At 45.1% G+C, this 21,277-nt stretch overlaps 1 protein-coding gene across 3 annotated transcripts; it reads left to right on the top strand.

Annotated features, from left to right (window-relative positions):
- The first annotated feature begins 1,180 nt into the window (after positions 1–1,180).
- Positions 1,181–16,017, top strand: Anp32e (acidic nuclear phosphoprotein 32 family member E). 3 transcript variants are annotated; one of them, XM_027393675.2, is made up of 7 exons: positions 1,188–1,565; positions 4,484–4,633; positions 5,468–5,590; positions 7,489–7,654; positions 8,008–8,177; positions 12,931–12,985; positions 13,921–16,017. In XM_027393675.2, exons 1-7 carry the CDS (start codon positions 1,512–1,514, stop codon positions 13,989–13,991), a joined length of 789 nt encoding a protein of 262 aa, XP_027249476.1. In that variant the 5' UTR covers positions 1,188–1,511; the 3' UTR covers positions 13,992–16,017. The 3 variants fall into 3 exon arrangements, with proteins under 3 accessions (XP_027249477.1, XP_027249476.1, XP_035306667.1); XM_035450776.1 differs by lacking the exon at positions 1,188–1,565 and adding an exon at positions 3,715–3,734; XM_027393676.2 differs by lacking the exons at positions 7,489–7,654; positions 12,931–12,985; positions 13,921–16,017 and having other exon boundaries at positions 1,181–1,565; positions 8,008–8,160.
- The last annotated feature ends 5,260 nt before the right edge of the window (positions 16,018–21,277 follow it).

Raw genomic sequence — 21,277 nt, 5'->3', positions numbered from 1 at the left:
CCCGAGTGCTGGGATTAAAGGCGTGCACTACCAACGCCCGGCTCAGTACTCATTTCTTACTTAGGTTTTCAGTTTTTGTTTTGAGATAGAGGCTGGCCTAGAACTCACTTTGTATACCAGGCAGTTCTGCCTGCCTCTCCCTTCGGAGGTCTGTGACCATTATGCTTCGTGTGTACCATTATGCTTCGAATTACAGAAACATTAAGTAGACTTTCTTTTTAAAATGTATTTGAGTGTTTTGCTTTAATGTATGCACACGCACATCTGGCCCTGGAGCCTGTGAAGGTCAAAAGAGGCTATTGAATTCCCTGGAACTGTAGTTATGGATGATTGGGAGCCCTCATGTGGGTACAGAACCAGGGTCCTCTGCAAGAGGACATCGTCTCTTCAGTGCCTCACATACACTTTAAAAGAACACTTTAAGTAGATTTCTGCAGGAAACTTACCAAAGGGAAATGGGAAATTGGAAATTGTGTTTTCTTTAGGCCCGTGCTGCTTTTCCTCCAAGGTCCCAACTATTTGCCAGCGACAAATGACCTCAGTATCAACTCCCACAGGACAGTTTTATTTAAAGGTTTCTGACTCAACGTGCTAAACTCAACTGCTTCCAGAGTCGTTTCGCCTTTGACAGTGGAAGTTAAAATACCTTCTTTATCACGCTCTGGTGAACGCCAGGGCCGTTCGAGACGGGGAGGTGTCCCGAACTCGCTGCTCTTGCGTTGAGTCCCTGGCTCACTGGGTAAGCCGCATAGCAGGGAGCTTGTGCTTTAAGACTACCGAAAGCTCTGGAGTGCGGTGCGCTGGATGACCGACCCGCTTACACCCTGGGGACGCCAGCGACGCCCTTTCCCTTCCTCTAACCCCGAAGCCAGAAAGCCCTCAAACAAACAAAAACAAATTCAATAGACAGCCAAACCGTCCCACTAGCGAGGGAAAGCGCGCCAATCACACAAAGAAAAGGAGGGGGGCGACTGGGATTCAAAATCGTTTCTCCGGGACGTACATCCTCCCGGACCTATCGGAATTAACTGCGCGCTTGCTCAGAGCCAATAGACCCCGAGTTTCTGGTCCGGGGCCCCCCTAACGACGGATGGGCAGTCCTCTAAGCCAATGGAGTGGCGCGACGCTAAAGGCTCGGCCAATGCAGTCGGGAGGTGGGTGGAGCGTAGGCCAGGGGGTTGGCGGTGCCGTGTCATGGAGGCTCAGTCTCGCAGCAGCCATTGAAGGGGAAGGAACTGCGGGCGGGCGCGCGCGTGTCTCTCTCTCTCTCTCTCTGTGTGAATGTGTGTGCGTGCCCGTGTGTGCGCGCGCGGGTGTGTGGACTAGAAGGTGGGGGCAGCCGAGTTAGTCCCAAGTCGTCGGACTCCATTTGCTATTCTTTTCTTTCTCCCCCACACCCGGGTGGTAGTGGGCGTTCGTCTTTGCGTCTCTTTTCATTCATCTCCAGACCTTTAGGGGTGTTTTAGGGTTGGGGGCAGTGGGGAGGGCAGGCGAGGGGAAAGGAGGAGGACATGGAGATGAAGAAGAAGATTAACCTGGAGTTGAAGAACAGAGCCCCGGAGGAGGTGAGATGACTCAGCCCCCACCTTCCCCTCCCGCCCTGTGTCGCGAGGGGTGGGCTTCGGTGGTCCCGGTGGGTGCGCGGGGCGGACTGGGAAACGCGCCCCCACTCGCGGTGGGGGCGGGGTGTTTATTTTAAGTTTTAAATCGCCAGGCTTCTTGTGCTTAAAATGGCGAAGGGCTTAAGTTTCTAGGGGCATTTTCCCGGGCGCGCGGGGGCTCAGCCCCTCGGCGTCCCCGCAGTCTGGCGGCCCGGCCTCGCGGGGGCGGGCGGCGTGGGCGCGACCCCCGGGCCTTCGCCACCTGCGAAGTTGGTGTAACTTTCCCGCGGTGCCGCCATTCGGCCGGCCGCGGCCCGGGGCGTGGGTCTCGGGCCGATCTGCACCCTGCGCTCCCTCCGGCGGTGCCCACTCGCGGGCGGCGCGCGCCGGGCCGGCGCCGGCGCCGGGCCCGGGCGGCGGCGGAATCCCGGGACCCGACGGCGCCGGCCGCGATCCTCGTGGCGCGCGGACCTCTCTACGCAAGCCCGTGGCTCGTGCGAGCCGCGCAGTGCCGTGTGCGGTCGTCGGGAAGACTCGCGGGCTGGGAGGGGCCCCCGGAGGCGTCGCCTTCGAGCCCCCCGCCGTCGGGTTCCCTTGCGGTTCCCGCCAGGTTCCTGGGTCGGAAGCTTGGGCCGCGGCGGGCGGTGACGGCGCCTGGGGCTCGCCGGTTCGCGGCTGCTTGAAGACGAGGGACAAGGGACCGGCGCTACGGTGGTCCCTTGACGCCCTAGCAAAGGCGCCGGTCTGCCCGGCCTTCGCAGTCACCGTGCAGAGCTACCCGTGCCTGAGCCCTGTTCTTTTCTGTGGCGGGTTTGCGGGTTTCTGCCGACTTCAGCCGAGAGCGAGGTGGAGGAAACATTGTTTCTGTAAGGGTTATTATCGCTGGGAGAACTAGAAGTTTTCTAGAGCTTTTTAGAAGATTCTGGAATAACTCAAAGTTAAAAAGCTGTCCATCAGCAGGGCATGGTGACTGATACCTGTAATTCCCAGCCTTTGGAGGCCGAGGTAGGAGGATGGCTGCAGGTGGGACTCTGTCGAGCAGGGCAAAACAAATCAAAACAAGCAGTTTCTCATAAGCCTTAGGTGCAAATGTGGGCCTCTTCCCGCATCCTTTCGCCTCCAATTTGGAGAATTGCGGGACATTGCCATGGTGTAGTAACAGGTTTATATAGACAGTTTATTTTTATTTATGTTTTTGGCTTTTTAAGACGGGGTTTCTCTGTAGCTCTGGCTGTCCTGGAACTCCCTTTGTAGACCAGGCTGACCTTGAACTCGGAGATCCACCTGCCTCTGCATCCCAAGTGGGCCACCACTGCCCGCTATATGGGCGGATTATAAAGTGCCCAGTTTACTTTCTCCTTGGAAAACTTGTAAACTGGGTTGTATTGTTTTAGAATCCAAATTTGCAAACAGGAGTCCCAAGACAGTGTAGTGGCGTATTCTGGCGGAAGAACTGGGTTTCTGACACTGGATGTACAAGGCCTCTTGCTGAGCTCTCTTAGCCCTGGATAAGACTGGAATCCAAAGGCTTAAGAGGTGCCTGGCGTGATAGTGCACGCCTTTAGTTCAGTTCTATAATCCTGACACTCCGGAGGCAGAGGCAGATGGGTCTCTGAGTTTGAGGCCTATCTGATCTACAAAGCAAGTTTCTGGTCAGCCAGGACTAAATAATGAAATGCTATCTCAAAAACAAATGAACCGGAGGGTGGTTTCACACACCTTTGGTTGCAGCATTCACTTTTAATCCCAGGGTTTGCAGGCACAGATATCTGAGTTCGAGGCCAGGCTGATCTACAGAGTGAGTTCCTGGACAGCTAGGGCTACACAGAAAAACCAAAACAAAAAACAAACAACGCAAAATAAAAAAAAAAAAAAAAGGCTTAAGAATCAAGACACCCCACCATACTGAGGGTGTGACCTATTAATGCAAGTCATTTTTTTTCTAGACCTTGGCTTCCTGGTCTCTAAAAGGGATGTTATGGTTCCATTTCTGCTCATTGGAATAATGATTGCCAAAGTTACACCCAAGTAGAGAAGATGGCATTTGTTGTTCCTGATTTTTAGCCTTTAAATAAACATTTTTGTACTGGGGACAGAGAACCAGGATCTGATTAGGTCTATTCAGGTGCACTGGTAAGTTTGTTACTACATCTGGGATCTGGGGTTGGAGTGATGCTCAGTAGTCAAGAGCACTTGTTCACATGGTAGCTTCCAACTGCTACCATTCCTTCTTCCACCTCGGAAGGCACCAGGTATGCATAGAGGTATCCATATGTAGGAAAAACACCTGTACACATAAAATAAAAATAAGCCTACAACTCAGATCTAATAAGAAACCCAGTTCTGAGCTGGAAAGATGGCTCAGGAATTAAGAGTACTGGCTGGTCTTTGGGGGACCAGGTTTGAATTCCTACAACCCACATGGTGGCTCAGAACTGTCTGTAAGTTCAGCCCTAGGAATCCGACACCCATTGCTTCCGTGGGCATTGCATGCACAGGGTACACAGACATACATGCAGGCAAAACCACTGTCTGTCTATCTGTCTTATCTACCTACCCATCAAACAAAACAAAAAAGTGACCCTCCCCCTTTACTACCAAGTTCCAATGTTGTGGTTGGTATTTTGGTTTGGTAGGTTTTTGTTTTTGTTTTTTTAAACAGGGTCTTTCTCTCTGTAGCTTTGGTTGACCTGGAACTATTTAGACCAGGTTGGCCTCGAACTCATAGAGATCCGCCTGCCTCTGCCTCCCGAGAGCTGGGATTAAAGGCGTGTACCACCAACGCCCAGCGGGATTGATGTTTTTAATATTTGTGTTTTTAGAGTGTTCAGACACAGGTCTATTGCTATGCAGACTAACTGTTAATATGTTTCTTCTGACAGGTGACAGAGTTAGTCCTTGATAACTGTTTGTGTGTCAATGGGGAAATTGAAGGCCTGAATGATACCTTTAAAGAACTGGAGTTTCTCAGTATGGCCAATGTGGAATTAAGTTCCTTGGCCCGGCTTCCCAGCTTAAACAAACTTCGAAAGGTGAGTTGGGAGTAGTTTGTGGACACCATGGTTTTTATGCTGAGGCTGGGTGGTGGTGGTGCATACCTTTAATCCCAACGCTCAGGATTCTTTCTGAGTTCGAGACCAGCCTGGTTTACAGAGCTAGTTCCAGGACTAGTAGGGCTGTTACACATAGAAACCCTGTCTCTAAAAACCAAAAAGAAAGAAAGAAGAAGAAAAGAAATCTTTAAATTTCTTGAGATAAGAAAAGGGAAGGAGACTAGAGACACGGTTCAGTGGTCAAGAGCACTGGCTGCTCTTCCAGAGGACCTGGGTTCAATTTCCAGCACACAATTCCCAGTCACAAATGTGACTCCAGCTCCAGGGGATCCAATACCCTCACACAGACACACATGCAGGCAAAACACCAATGCACATAAAATAAGAATAATTAGTTAACTAATTAATTAAAAAGAAAAGAGCTGGTCAGTGGAGACACATGCCTTTAATCCCAGAGCTCAGGAGGTGGAGGCAGGCAAATGTCTGAGTTCAAAGCCAGCCTGGTTGGTCTATAGAGTGAGTTCTGGGACACAGAGAGCGCTAAAAAACCAAATACCACCAAAAAGAAAGAAAGAAAGAAAGAAATGATTTTGGAATTAGTTTCAGCATTGCTTAGAAATTTAAATTAGACTGGATTTAGTATCTGCCACTATCCCTCATCAGAAAGAACCTCGGCTAAGCTACTGTGCAGGGTTCTGATCTGTTTTTCAGATAGATGGGAACTGAGGAAGTCAGAGAAATGACAAATGGTTTTCTTCAAATGGGTCCTCAGGCTTCATGATTCTTGGTTTTCTCTCCATGTTGAATCTGTAGTTGGAACTTAGTGACAATATAATATCTGGAGGCTTGGAAGTCCTGGCAGAGAAATGTCCAAATCTTACCTACCTCAATCTGAGTGGAAACAAAATCAAAGACCTCAGTACAGTGGAGGCCCTGGTGAGTAGAACCACTGTCTCTGGACTTCATTTTGGGATTAATTTATTTTATCTGGGGTTTGTTCATATTCTATTTTATTGATCTCTGTTTAAGTTTGGAGTTTTCTGAAATACCTCTTGTGATCCAGATGGCTGCTTTTCTTTAACTAAAATGTCCAGCTGGGCTTGGCACTCAACACTGAGGCAGAGGAGGAGACACCAAGGTGGAGCCTGTGCTGCAGTGAAGCCCTTCCTTAAAAATAAAGGCCTCAGCTGGGTGGTGGCGCATGCCTTTAGTCCCGGTGCTTGGGAGGCAAAGGCAGGTGGATCTCTGTGAAATTGAGGTCATCCTGGTCTACATAATGAATCCCGGGACAGCTATCTCTATGTAGAGATACCACTACATAGTCTCAATCAATCAAAAATAAAATAAAATAAAGGCCTCACTCAGTGCTGCTCAGTTTTAAAGGCACTTACCAGCAAGCTGGAAGACCCACTTCCAAAAGTTGTCTCTCTCTCTCTCTCTCTCTCACACACATACACACACACACACACACACACACACACAAGCTTGTGGCATATGCATGCATACTCCCCTTCAATATAATTAAAATGTAAAAAAAAAAATCCAGATAATTTTTGCATCATCAACAAATTAATTTATTTTTTCTGTTTTTATTTATTTTTTACATTCCAATCCCAGATTCCCCTTTCTTCTCTCCCCCGCTATTTCCCTCACCAGACAAATTTATTTACAAAGGACTTTACTCTGATTTTAAGTGTCAAATATCTTTTTAAACACCTATTTTTTCTTCTAAAATAAGGGGACACATAGTACCTTTTGAGGTACTAAGAGGTATTTTCTGATGATAGGAGCAGAAGATGAATAATATAAAAATGGAAAAAGGGTGCCCAGACTTACTTTTGTTTCATTAGAGTTGGCTGTGTGTGTGTGTGAGTGTGTGAGTGTGAGAGAGGACGACGTGTTACATTTTGTTTCATTAGAGTTGGCTGTCTGTGTTTGTGTGTGAGTGTGAGAGGTCTCCTTGTTGGAAATGGCTTTCTCCAGTGGTGTGGGTTCCAGGCATTGAGCTCAAGTTGTCAGGCATGGCAACAGGTAGAGAGGTACCCTAGCCCTTGTCCTCAGGTATCTCAAGCAGTTTGGTGTGATGTGGTACTTGCCTGTAATCCTAGTACTTGGGAGGATAAAGTGATTGAGGGTTGGACTACGTGATGAGACCCTACCCTGTCTTTAAAAAGCAAAAGACTTGAGGTTAAACTATGGAGACACTTGGGTGCTGGTTTAAGGTGACTGTCATGTGCTTGTGCCACCTTTTGTTCTTTTAGTTGTGTGGTCTTTGTAGCCGAGGTTGGTCTCTTAACTCTGATCCTCCGACCTTGGCTGGGTTATAGGTATGTACCCCACACTTGGTGTGTTGTTGCCTGTTCTGCATGGATTCTGTCAGCAAAGATGCCTCAGGTGTTTGTAAGAACAAGCTGTAAGACAGATGCTAGGGGTGCAGTCCTGACAGCCAGAGTTCCTCCATGCTGGACTCACAGCGGTGACTGACAGAGCTGGCTGTGCTTGGTAGAATGACCCCTTAGCCGGGTGGTGGAGGCGCACGCCTTTAATCCCAGCACTCTAGAGGCAGAGGCAGGCGGATCTCTGTGAGTTCAAGACCAGCCTGGTCTATAAGACCTAGTTCTAGGACAGCCTCCAAAGCCACAGAGAAACTGTCTTGAAAAAAACCAAAAAAAAAAAAAAAAAAAGAAAGAAGAAAAATGACCCTTACAAAACACTAAAAATGAAAAAAAAATATCATTCGTTAACTTCAAGTATATGTTTTTCAGATCTTCCATTAAAATTGAAGAACATGGTGTTTAAAATCTTTATTGTAACCTCTAACTTTACTTTTTCAGCAAAATCTTAAAAATTTGAAAAGTCTTGACTTGTTTAACTGTGAGATCACCAACCTGGAGGATTATAGAGAAAGTATCTTCGAACTGCTGCAGCAAATCACATACTTAGATGGATTTGATCAGGAGGACAACGAGGCACCCGACTCAGAAGAGGAGGACGAGGAGGGTAATGGTTTTTTCTTTTCTTTCTTTCTTTTTTTTTTTTTTTAAAGATTTTTATTTATTTATTACGTATACAGTCTTGTGCCTGCAGGCCAGCAGAGGGCACCAGATCTCATTCAAGGTGGTTGTGAGCCACCATGTGGTTGCCGGGAACTGAACTCAGGACCTCTGGAAGAGCAGTCAGTCAGTGCTCTTAACCGCTGAGCCATCTCTCCAGCCCGGTTTTTTCTTTTTGAGACGTAACTCCTGCTATTCTGGAACTCACTAGCTAGCCTTGAGATCTATCTCCTGTGCCTCTGGGTGCTGGGATTAAAGTTGTGCCCAGCTATTTGCTCATCTTTAAAATGTTTTTTAAAGATGGAGATGAAGATGAGGAGGATGAGGAAGAAGATGAAGCTGGGCCACCTGAAGGATATGACGAGGAGGAGGATGAGGAGGAGGAGGAGGATGAGGACGAAGCCGGTTCAGAAGTGGGAGAGGGAGAAGAGGAGGTGGGCCTTTCATACTTAATGAAAGAAGAAATTCAGGTGAATGGAAACTTGATATTTGTACACAAGGCTGAGTACTGTAAAGTGAGTTGTGCGTTATTTCCTAACTTGTGGGTAAGCATCTGTCCGTCTTCTCTTCCAGCTTCCTACTTACTGGACGCTCTATAGTGTATCCAGACAGCCATGAACACTTGGTGGCTTTTTTAGTTTTTAGTTCAAGGACAGTTTTATTGAAAAAACAAAACAAGAAACTCCCAGGGTAGGCAAGCTCTAAGTCCCAGCAGCTCCCTGGAGGAGAATGGAGGGGAGAAGAGAAAAAAAACCAAAGCTGGCATTGAGGTCAGACACACTTTGGACAAGCAGTCACGTGGCAGGGAAGGGGGCTTCAGAGAAGGAGTATGGAGACCCCAGTTATCAGAAAAAGTATTGGTTTTGGCCAGCATCCAAAGAGAGAAAGAAAAAGGCAAAGTTGCCTCTTTCTGACTTGGGTGGGCTTCAGATGGGCAGACTCAGCCAGATGTCAAGGTGGCTCCATTAGAACTGTCATTGCTTGTTGCTTTTTATCTCAGATAATTGATTCTGCCCCCAGTGCCATGGGATGGTGAAAACATTTTATGAATCTGAGTCTATAAAGTACCTAGTTCCTTGTTGGCACATTATAGACACTGCAGAGTCCTGGAATAATGTGTTCCCTCCAATTATCTCTTCTTGCTTTATACTTCTGCATCTCCCAGTAGCTTTCCTCCTCCTTTTTTTTTTTTCCAAGAAAGGGTTTCTGTGTGTAGCCCGCCGTCATGGAACAAGCTGTGTAGCCCAGGCTGGATCTCAATGACAGCTTAGAGCTATCCTCTACAGTGCGCCTTTATAGTATGCCGATGATAAGACCAATACTTGCCTTCTTGATAGATGCCACAAAGCATGCATCATTATCTGTAGTTTTTCTTAGGTAGTGATGGTTAGGTAGATAATATCTGATGAATGGTTCTTATTTTCCTGATACTATTTTTAAATTTGAAATGAATTACAATTTGTTATTATACAATGCTCTCCCTGCATGTATCCCTGCAGGCCAGAAGAGGGCACCAGATCTCATTACAGATGGTTGTGAGTCACCCTGTGGTTTCTGGGAATTGAACTCAGGACCTCTGAAAGAGCAGCCAGTGCTCTTAACCTCTGAGCCATCTCTCCAGCCCTAAAAATTGCACTTTGAAGTGTATGAATGTGTGGGGATGGACTTATTTTACTCTGTACCCCAGGCTGGCCTTAGACTCATACACTGCATGCTGCCATTGAATTTGTGGCGGTCCTCTGACTTCTGCCTGCTGAGTGCTGGGATCACACAGACATTCACCACTCCTGTTTTAAAAGTTACTTTCAACCAACTGTGGGATAACTTACATTTAGGTATATTATTCTACTGAATGTTTGGGAATATTAACTCAAAATGACATGGCCAAGCATTAATCAGAAATCTCTGAAATATATATAGCATTAAGTTTGTGTGGGGCCAGGAAGCATTTTCATTCTAGATAGGATAGTTTGGGTGTTCAAAAATGAAGTCTTAGCTTAGCTAGGTATGGGGTAGGTCATCACCATAACCCCAGCAGAGGGTGAGGCAAGGAGTTTAATGATAGCATAGGCTACCTAGTATGCTCTAGGATAGCCTAGGCTACAGAGGAACCTTGTCTCAGAACAAACAAACCAATAAACCCAAAAGTTCTTGTTTTTAGGAGCTAAGTGCCAGGTAAGCATCAGACTTCTGGTAATCAAAAATAAATAAGAAGGAAATGGCATATTTGATTATGCATTTTATTTTCCTTAAAAGTTATTTATTTTTATTATGTATGTGTGGGTATTTTGCCTACATGCCTGTCTGTGTACCGCCTGTGTGAATGGTGACTACGAGGCCCAAAGAGGGCATAGTATCCCTTGGAGCTGGAATTACAGCTATTTGTGAACCAAGTGCTGGAAGCAGTACCTAGGTCCTCTTCACTATTAATCGGTGAGCTATCTCTACAGGTGGTTATTTTTCCCTTTTCAAGATGGGGTCTTATTGTGTAGCTCAGGCTGTCTTTGAACTCATGGTCCTCCTGCCTAAGCTTCATAAGTGCTGGGATTACAGGCTTGTGCCATCACACCTGGTTTCTTGCTTATTTATTTATTTATTTATTTTCCAGACAGGGTTTCTCTGTAGCTATGGAACCAGTCCTGGAACTCACTTTGTAGACCAGGCGGGCCTCAAACTCACAGAGATCCTCCTGCCTCTGCCTCCCGAATGCTGGGATTAAAGGCGTGCGGCACCACCGCACTGATAAAGATTTATTTATGATGTGTACAGTGTTCTGTCTGCATGTATGCCTGCAGGCCAGAAGAGGGCACCAGGTCTCATTACTGGTGGTTGTGAGCCACCATATGGTTGCTGGTTATTGAACAGCTAGTGCTCTTAACCTTTGAGCCATTTCTCCTCCAGCCCATCTTATTTTTAAGAGAAAGAGAGAGAGAGGGAGGGAGAGAGAGAGAGAGAGAGAGAGAGAGAGAGAGAGAGAGAGAGAGAGAGAGAGAGAGTGCACATGTTGTATGCATGCATGCATGCATGTTTCTGTTTTTGTGAGTGTTCATGTTTGTGAGTATGGGTCGTGACATGCATGGGGAGATCAGAGGACAGCTTTAGATATCAGCAGGAATCAGGACTACAGGTGTACATTGCTGAACCCAGCTTTATGTGGGTTCTGGGGAATCCAATCTCTGTATGATCACATTCTGAGTCATCTGCATGAAATAAGACACAAAGTTGAGTAGTAGTGGTGCACCACTGGAGAGATGGCTCAGCCATTAAAGGCTAGGCTCATAACCAAAAATTTTTCTTACTTGTGTATATCTTTCTTTCCTTCTTACTCTGCGGTGGTGGCTGGCCCTGACGTTTTCTTATTCTCTTGCTGCTGCTTTTTTTCTCTTTCAGTTTATACTCCCTGCCTGCCAGTCCTGCCTATCCTCCTTTCTGCATCTCTGTTGGCTGTTCAGCTCTTTATTAGACCGTCAGGTGTTTTAGACAAGCAGAGAATTACAGCTTCTCACAGTTAAACAAATGCAGCAAGAACAAACGTCACACATTTTAAAATAATATTCTACCACACTCTAGCAGTCAAAATATAAGTAATGAAAGTCTTCCCAGCCCTGTTTGTGTAGGCGAGTATTTAATGTTGAAATAATTCTGTTGTCTCTTGTATATTCACTTCTGGTACCCTGTTCTGAGTCTGGCAGAATAAAATTGAAAGAGTGACAATAAAAGAAGGTGTAAAAACTAGAAAAAGAGAAAACGGAGAGAACGGGCCAGTGATGACTTAACTGGTAAAGGCACTTTCTGTGAAAGCCTGGTGCCCGAATTCAGTCACTGGAACCTACAGAGGTGGAAGGAGAGAACTGGCTCCACCAAGTTGTTTTCTGACCTCCACACATGTTCTATGGCATGTCCCCACACAGGAGCACACATGGCGACAATATATTTTTTAGAGGGGCGAAAACCATCTCCCATTTTAATAGGCTCTAAGGGACTGGACAGATAGCTCGGTTGGTGAAGTGCTTACCTTTCAAATCAAAGTGCATCCTTTACTCAGAGCCCTGCTACACAGAGAAATCATGTCGGTAGAAACCAAAACCAAACAGTAAAACTGTGATGGTGGCATGTGATTGTAATCCCAGCCTCAGAGAAATGGAGATAGGTGAGTTTCTGGGTCAGTATAGGCCACATGGCAGGTCTAGGCTGGTGAGGGGCCCCATCACCTAAAAGGTGGATAGCAATTCTAAGGAACAAAATACCAGGGCGTATCCTCTGGCCTCATGATACCTGTGTCCATACATATGAATCCACACATACGACCATGCATGTTTAAGCGTGAGTGCACACACACAGGGTAGTAATGATGGCCATGCTATCTATAATCTCAGTTTGGCCTGGAACTTGCTCTGTAGACCAGGCTGTCTTTAACTCACAAAGATCCTGCCTCTGCCTCAAAAGGCATGCACCACACCACTGCGCCTGGTATTATAGTGTCTTTAATATACTTGTAATTTGACGGGAGGGGCAGATGAGATCAGCTGGCATTCTCCTTTTGGTTGATAATCAAAAAATTTTCAAAGTTTTAGAACATTTTGGGTTCCAGATTTCTGGTTCATCTTTATTGATTGGAAAACTAAGGTCTAGAGGAATACATTTATTTATTCAACATGTAACTGTATTTGGTGTTAGGGTTTATTTAGATAATCTGTGCCTCAATCTGTAGAGTAGCTTATTTTTAAAATAGTAAAGACCTGCTATTGTTATTGTGAGCAGAGTGGCTATTTAAAAGTAAGCTGGACAAAGTGGTATGTGCCTGTAATCCCCACACTCGGGGTGGAGCCAATACCGTTACTAATTAAGAGGTTATCCTGGGCTGCATTATGCGACCCTATCTCAAGCAAGCAAGTAATTCAAATTCAAATGTATCTTTCACATTTGTGCTGCAATATTACAAACGCTCACTGGCCCTTGGTGGCTTTGGTACTGCATAGCATGGCCCAGCACAGAGAGCATTTGCACTATTGCAAAAAGTTCTCCCGGACAGTGTTAGTCTAAAGCATAGCCTATGTTTATAAAAGTCTAGATGCCTTGTTAGGTTCAAAAGCAAAGCAGACAGAAACTGTCTTTTTCAGAACCCAGCTGAACTATAATTTCTTTATTCTTGTTGGGATTTGTTAAACAGTAAAAATCTGAGTATGGTTCGTTTGTTCTCACACTGAATCTTTGAATTTGAAGGATGAAGAAGATGATGATGATTATGTTGATGAAGGGGAGGAAGAGGAAGAAGAGGGTAAGTTGCATCAGCATTAAGCAATTCTGAATCTAAAGATAACCTATGGGATGGGATGTTGAGGACTGAGTGTGATGGGGATTACCCTTGGTTCCTTTGATTTTTGTTATCATAACATGCCTTTGAGAAGTAGAGAAGTGTTTGAAAGAGTATATTCATTCCGCCTCAACAAAACAAAAAAGCCAGCTTTTAACTTGTATTTAAGAAACAGAAGTAAAAGCCAGGCATGGTGACGAATGCCGTTAGTCCCAGTACTTGGGAGGCAGAGGCAGGTGGATCTCAATTTGAGGACAGCCAGATCTACAGAGGGAGTTCCAGGATATCCAGGGCTACACAGAGAAACAAAGACAAACAAACAAACAAACAAAAACCAGAAATGAAGTAAAAGCTTGTGTTCACTTTATTGCACTCTGGAATCTCATTTTGCAGAGCGGGGAGCCTCAGTTTAGAGAGGAATGGCTGGACCCAGGTGTCCCTTTAGTTACCTCTTTAGCTAGTTCTTCAGAATGGTGTTTACCTTAAGAAGCACAGGGCTGGAGAGATGGCTTAGAGTGTAAGAGCACTGGCTACTCTTCCAGAGGTCCTGAGTTCAATTAACCCATGGGGCTCACAACCATCTATCATGAGGTCTGATGCCCTCTTCTGGTGGGCATGCAGAACCTTGTATACATAATAAATAAATAAATTAATCTTAAAAAAAGTAAAAAGTCACATTGATGTCAAGCACTTAGTTTCTTGACCTGTGTGTTGTGGCTTGTCCATGTGGTTTGTTGGGTTCTCTTGAGTCTGCTTATACTCTGAAATTGGAAGGAATTTCAGAGTGGAAACAATCATTATTTTCTCTTGCTATTAATTTTTTAACTAAGATTAAAAGCTTTGTAACTTAACAAAAATTCATTTGTTAAAATTAAGTGTCTTTTATACTTTCATTATAGAGGAAGAGGGTCTTCGGGGAGAGAAAAGGAAGCGAGATGCTGAAGATGATGGAGAGGAAGATGATGACTAGATCCCTCCAGGATGAGGGTGCCTGGCGCTCCTGGGCGTGCAGTAGAGCGACCATATGTCTTTGTTTCTTCATGTATGATAGCTGTCCCTTTAGGAGATGATGTGTAACTTTTTATAGGAAAAGTGTGGTTTTACTGTCTTGGCCTTATCATTCCGATTAAGATTTGCTAGTCTGTTAATCATAATGTAAGTAGAAAACAATTTTCATTCATCTTCCCATTGTGAAATTCTCTAGCACTGTATTTAGAATCTGGATTTTTATAATTCATGCTTAATGTATTAGACATTTTTAGCCCATAATTAAAACATGGTTGCTTTTACACAGGTGTAGTTTGGTGCATTTCATTCATAATGTTTTAAAGTAATTTATAAATTAACAAATTACACTCAGCTGTAATATTAATGGCAATAGTCTCTTGAATGACAAAGCTGATTGATTTTTGTTTTTAGAGGTGATCCAGGTGTCGATAGCTTGAAGGCAGTTTTGGGGGCTGGGGTGGTATTTGAGGACTTTCCTGTCACAGTTTGGGAAAGCAGAAGCAGAGTGAGGGGGGTTCTTTTCAGCAGCATAGGCTATGGGCTCGGAGGTTCTCTTTAGTGATACTGCTCAAGGCTGTCACAGAATGATTTTATGGAAGTTCAGAGAGCCATTGCTGTGGGTGGTGCAGTGCCAGCAGGTGGCTGGGTTTCAGATTTGCATTCTCCCCCAGCTGTTTCTCTGACTTCACCTTCCATTGCTCCATTCCTCTCAGTACCTGAGTGGGTACTCAGGACACTGCAACCATCTGTGACGTGGGATAGTTGAGATGCAGTGATGAGCATTAGGAGTGTTAGGAGACAGGCTTCGCTTACCATTGACAAAACATGAGCCTGCTGCGTTAGGCTAAAGCAGCACATTCTCCTTCCTCAGAGGCCAGACCTCTGATGAGAACTATATTCAAGTCTAATTACTAAGTTGTTTTCCTAGGTGACTGGATACCAACGCTGTGAAGTATTTATTACATTTCTGAGTGCAACCTTTAATTATTCTTCCTATAGTTTGAAAGTGTGATCAAATATAGCATTTGATTGGAATATAATGTCAGTTGGAGGACTGTTGGAAAATCAATATTGAAGTCAGGGTTTATTTCACATGGATGTCTGCTAACAATAGAAAAACATTTGGGGTAAGGCTATGTGCTTCTTCATGGATACTAAATAAACATGAGGAGACAGGTCCCTTTTGTCCCAGAGGATCCATGTTCTAGGCAATTTCTTTTTAAATCTTGGCTACTAATTTTTTTTCTTTTTGTATATCTAAATTTTTTTTTTAAGTTAGTATCAATAAATTAACTGAAGTTCTGCCTCTATTGGGACACAGAAATTGTTCATAATAGTAGGGCTGTTGCTTTTTTAAGATGTTTGGCATGGTGTTTTAAAATAACAAGTATGAAGTTATTTGCAGAGATGATAACAAGGTTGCATATCTGACTGAAATAAACGTGTGGTATATTCAGTGCCGGTACTGGGGTCTCCAACAGACTAACACTTTACTCATCTCAATAATAGGAATGTCTGCTTTCAGTCCCTAGGAATTCTCTTGGCACACTATGCCAGGTTCAAAATAAATGCTTATTTTTAAAAAGGAAATCTATATTGACTTTTTTATCAATCATCTATTGTGCAATCAAAATTAGAGTTCTTGGGTTTAAAAACAACAAATAGGGCCTCCAGATAACTATTAAGACTTATTTAGCTTTGTGGGTGGTATTTTCATGCAAATAAGCAAGGGTGGGCTTTCTATTCTGTACATGTTCTGGGTTCTGTTTTATCACTCTCTCTGTACTGCGTGTGTATACAGTATGTTAAGTCCTTAGAGACTTTGAATACTTTTGTGCAACTGTATTTTGAGTAAAGCCACCACAGTGTTAAACACAAGGACAGGCAGTACTGATTGTGTTCCTATTTCGGGTTTTTTTTTCTGACTGCTGTAACTTAAGTTTTGAAACTGAATTGCTTTGAATAAATCGAAGAATTGTTAATAATGATTAGCTTCAGTGTTTGATGTTCACTCTTCAGTAATACCATCGACTGTTTCAAAGGTCTTTAACAACAGAAGTGGCTTGAAGGCTACTCAGACTTAGTTGTGACACCCTACTAGGGCAGCGGTGGCACATGCCTTTAATCCCAGGCGCAGAGGCAGATGGATTTCTGAGTCTACAGAGTTCCAGGATAGCCAGGGCTACACAGAGTACTGTCTGGAAAAACAAAAAACCCCTCATCTCCCTCAGTAATCATTTCAGAAACTAAATAAAAATAAAAATTGATCCTGGATTAGCTCAAATTTACCTTTAGAATAGCAGGTTGAGCCAGGAGTTTATTGCATATAGGTGAGCAGGTACTTATAAAATGCTCACAGAATTACCATATAGACATGGGTTTTCTAGAATGAGAACCCAAGCATTTTTCCATAGTATCTTAATTATTACATAGGGTTTTTTGTTTGTTTTTTGTTTTTTTTTAAATCCCTAGTTTTGGGTTTCCACTAAGTAATCTTTAATATGTTTTGTTTGTAGATGATTCTGGGATGTATTTTGTTAAGTTAGATATAAGTATAATGCTAAGTAATGTTTTCATGGTTATGGCTACATATTGAGAATTTTAATTATTGAATTCTGTTTCTGGGGAGAAGGGAAGTACTGAATTATTTTTAGCTACAGGTAACCAAAATTTGTGGTTTTTGTCTTTTTTTTGAGGGGAGGGGACAGTGTCACTGAATTCCTGGCTGGTCAGGAACTCTAAGTAGACCAGGCTGGCCATGAACTCAGATTTGTCTACTTCTGCCTCCCAAATTCTCAGATTCGAGGCAGCGCCACTACCAAGGTTGGTTTTGTCTTAATGCTTTAAAGACATCAACAACTTGATGAATGCTTCATGCCTGTAATCCCAGCATTTAGGAGGCCGAGGCTGGAATAGGATTGCCACACTTCAAGGCTAGCCTGCATTCCAGAGTGAGACTAAAGTTTGTCTAAAAACAAACACTGTTTCCTTTTAGGAAAATGATAGAATCATAGTTTTGGGTAAAATTATTAAATAGTGAGGGGTTGTGATTCAAAACTTTTCTTTTTTCTTTTTTTTAAGATTTTATTTATTATGTATACAACATTCCGATTCCATGTATAGCTGCACACCAGAAGAGGGTACCAGATCTCATTACAGATGGTTGTGAGCCATCATATGGTTGCTGGGAATTGAACTAAAAACCTCTGGAAGAGCAGCTGGTGCTCTTAACCTCTGAGCCGTCTCCCCCCCCCCTTTTTTTTTTTTTTTTTTGAGACAGGGTTTTTCTGTATAACAGCCCTGGCTGTACTGGAACTTTCTTAGACCAACCAGGGAGGCCTTCAACTCTGAGATCCTCCTGCCTCTGCTTCCTGACTGCTGGGATTAATGGCTTGCGCCTGCAGACCTTGTTTTTCAAGTCAGTTTTTCTGTGTACTCTGGCTGTCCTGTGGATCAAGCTGGCCTCAAACTCAGAGATCAGCCTTGCTTTGCCTCCCTAGTGTTGGGAAAAGTCCCCCCCCCAAAAAAAAAAAAAAGCTGGGCGGTGGTATTACATACCTTTAATCCCAGCACTCAGGAGGCAGAGGAGAGGGATCTCTGAGTTCGAGCAGGACAGCCAGGATTACACAGAGAAATCCTGTGTGGGGAGAGGATGTCTTGCTAAAAACTACACAGAGACAGGGTTTCTCTGTGTAGCTTTGAAGCCTATCCTGGCACTCATCTGGAGACCAGGCTGGCCTTGAACTCACAGAGATCTGCCTGTCCCTGCCTCCTGAGTGCTGGGATTAAAGGATTGCGCCACGAACGCCCAGCAGAACATTCTTAAGTACTGTTTATTCCCTGTTCTGTTAATGAGAGAGTTTGAATTACATTTTTATCTAGTGCTAGAGATTTCTGTTTCCAGCAGTAGATTTAGTGATATTTTGCAGCTGCCCTTAATAGCATCCTTACTCCTGCATTCCTGTCCACATTCTAATCAGCCTGTGGCCTGAGGACCCCGAGTGTGTCTGTGGCTGGGCAGCTGCTTGAGTTTCTGTTCTATTGGCTAGTCTAACTTAAAAGAAAACAGATGGCGTCACAAAATGGAAATTGCAAGGCGTGCTTTTATCACAGGGGAATCTTTAAAGTGACTAAGATGCTGGTAAAATTTATTTCTTTCTTTAGAGACAGGTTCTCACTGTGCATACCTGGCTGGCCTAGAACTCATGGATCCACTTGTTTCTGCCTCCCACGTACTTCAGTAAGATGTGGCCTTCTATGCCCAGCCTTGGTAAGAAATACTTTAAAAAGATTTATTGATTTCTAATTTATGAGTATGTGTGTGAATCTTCAGATCCCTTGGAACTACTCCTACAGGCTATGTGAGCTGGTAACTGACCTGGTCTTTTGCAAGAGAAGCAAGTGCTCTTAACTGTTCCCACTCCTACAAGTCTTTTCCTGGTCAGATCCTGGAATAACCCAGATTAAGAAAGACTCAAAGGCAAGTATGTATTTCAATTAATTTCATGAATCCCCTCTCCCTTTTTTTTTTTGTGGAGGCATCATTTGGACTTGGCTACTTAGAGAAACATTGACTCCCATCTGCTCTAATGACTGACATAGGCCACCAAACAGACCGTTGTTGCCTGCTTTCTCCAATTGTTGTATTAAATACTTAGAGTGTAAGAGCAGCCATGATCTCATCCTTCCCCGTTGCCGGTGACTTTGGCCTGGGTAGGCTTACTTCACAGCCCTCTGGGCAGTGTGGGTTCTGCCTCCACAGAAACGGGTATGCAACTTTTTGACATCAATGATGTTGGCTTTTACAACGTTCACACTTGAAAACATGAAATCAAGTTTTTTGTTTTAAGGATAAACAAACCTCAGTGTTTTAAGTTTGTGATTTTATATTAGGCTACATGTTGGCTATCTTTGGCAGCATGGGGCCCATGTAGAGAGCTGTCAGAACCATTGGAAAAATTAATAAGGATCTGCAGATGAAGCTTTTAGTTTTGAGTCTGGCCTAGGCGGGCTTCAAATACTTCTGCTTCACTCAGAGTGCTGGGACTACATGGCTGAGCAACTGTACTGAAGAGCCAGTGGGCACCGCCCCACTTTGCAGGCCTGCAGCTAGCCGATGCAGGGGCAACACTTTTTAGAGCTTTTCCACTCTGCCCGCCCGCCTTCCTTTCCCAAGAATATTGCGTTAAACCCATCTTTGCAGCGCTGAGAATTATTTGTAGATTAGTAAGCCTTTCTGGATAGAACTAACATTGAAGATTTTTAAAATTCAAAGTTGGTGGATTTTATTTATTTGGTTGGTGTTTTGTTTTCTGGTTTTTTGTTTTCGAGACAGGGTTTCTTTGTGTAACAGCCTTAGCTGCCCTCGAACTCAGATCCGCCTGACTCCGTCTCCGGAGTGCTGGGGTTAAAAGGGTGCTCCTCCAACGTCCGGCATTATTATATTTTGCTTTTTAACAAAGCCGTGCATATCGGAATGAGGCGGGGTTCTCCGGCTGCAGCTCTCAGGATGAGTGAGACCCAACCTTTAAGGAGACTCCTATAGGCCGTTTCCCACCGCGATCCCCGGGCGAGCCAGCGTGCTGCCCCAACGGGTCTTGATGGGCTTTGAACAGGTGGTGACATTTATCTAAATGCTCTTGCGAGTCGGGCCTCTGCCGCAATCCCTGGGAACCCGGGTCCCCGGTATCAGTTTTCCGTTTTAGGTGCTGCTTCTACAGCAGAGCGCCCTGCAGTCGATCCCCGGCCCAGACGAGGGTTTGCACGAGGGTTTGCGACCGGAGAGCCAGCCGGGCGCTCGGTACCGAGCGAGCCAAGGCGGCTGTGACGTCACCGCGCGCGCCCTGGCCGGCTGCACCTGCCAGGCCCGGGCTCCTCTGAGTCAGACAGGGTTGCCCGGGGTCTAGCGGGAGACGGGGGCCGGACCGCCCCCGACCGCCCCAATCCCGTCACAGGGACGCCTTCGAAACTCGATTGGGCCGCAATCGCCGCAGCGCCGGTCACGTGGCGCGGCTTCCCGCGCGCGCTTCCCCTGCCGCGCTGGACGCCTGCGCATGCGGAGTCGCGCCGGAAGCTTGGCTCCTGAGCTTCCGCAACATCATGGATCCAGCCGGCCCCCGGGGCCGTTCTTTGTCGTCGTTCCTGTCTTAAAAAACGTTTGCTTTACGATTCCTACCTTCAGACACGGAGTCTTTCCGAAATACGACACTGGAAAATGTTGCCCAATCCTGGTTAGCCAGCACTCGGAAACAGCAGCATTACGTGTCCAAGAAACGAGAGCTAGTTTTATTTTTACTATTTTAAAAAGTCATGTCGATGTATATGAGCGGTTTGCTCGCGGTTTGCACCATGCGTGTGCCTGTGCCCACCGAGGTCAGCATCGGGTGTCGGATCCTGTGGAGCAGATGCTTGTGGGCTGCAGGGGATTCAGTCCTGAGCTGGCTGAACCACCAGCCGGTGCTCTCCACCCACAACTAGTTTTTAAATAAAAAGTTTACGTTGGGGGCTGGAGAGATGGCTCAGAGGTTAAGAACACCTGAGTTCAATTCCCAGCAACCACGTGGTGGCTCACAACCACCTGTAATGAGATCCAGTGCCCTCTTCTGGTGTGCAGATAAACATGGAAGCAGAATGTTGTATAAATTAATAAATAAAATCTTAAAAAAAAAAAGTTTACATTGGATGTATTTGTGGGTGTGTGTGTCTCGCAGGAGTGGTGCTTTCTTCCCCTGTGGGCCCTGGCGAGCAAGCCAGGTAGCAAGTGACTTTACTGACTGAGCCGTCTCAATGGGCTTTCACATCTGCTTAAGATCTGTATTTGGAACTGAGGACACTTTTGCTTTTCCACCTTGCGGGATCTGTTCCAGTTGACCCTAAGGTCTTCTTTTTTCACCGACCTTGCCCTCGTGTCCTCAGGAGCTACCCTGTGCCATCTATACCCCTTGCCCTATCCCGAAAGTTAGAACTGCCAAGCTGATCAAACTTAAAACCCGTCGCCGGAGGATGGTGGCCCAGGCCTTTAATCCCTCTGGGTTCCAGGCCAGCCTGGTCTCCACCAAGAGTTTCAGGACAGCCAGGGCTACACAGAGAAACCCTGTCTCAAAAACAAAAACAAAACGAAAGAAAAACAAAAACTAGATCAGTCAAGTTGAGCAGTTACTGGGTGGGAGCACTGAAAAATGACACCCAGACCACACACAGATCAAGTCTTACCCACACAGGCTTTCTTTGCCGGAACAAGCGATTCTA

Source organism: Cricetulus griseus, assembly GCF_003668045.3.
Source record: "Cricetulus griseus strain 17A/GY chromosome 1 unlocalized genomic scaffold, alternate assembly CriGri-PICRH-1.0 chr1_0, whole genome shotgun sequence".
In the NCBI taxonomy this organism is placed as follows: Eukaryota; Metazoa; Chordata; class Mammalia; order Rodentia; family Cricetidae; genus Cricetulus; species Cricetulus griseus.
This window is presented reverse-complemented; position numbering and strand designations above follow the sequence as displayed.

Bases quoted from the DNA above. Each gene is read 5' to 3' on its own strand.
- Anp32e (XM_027393675.2), top strand. From the start codon at position 1,512: ATGGAGATGAAGAAGAAGATTAACCTGGAGTTGAAGAACAGAGCCCCG. The intron at 1,566-4,483 runs GTGAGATGACTC...TTCTTCTGACAG, and splicing joins AGAACAGAGCCCCGGAGGAG to GTGACAGAGTTAGTCCTTGA. The intron at 5,591-7,488 runs GTGAGTAGAACC...TTACTTTTTCAG, and splicing joins TCAGTACAGTGGAGGCCCTG to CAAAATCTTAAAAATTTGAA.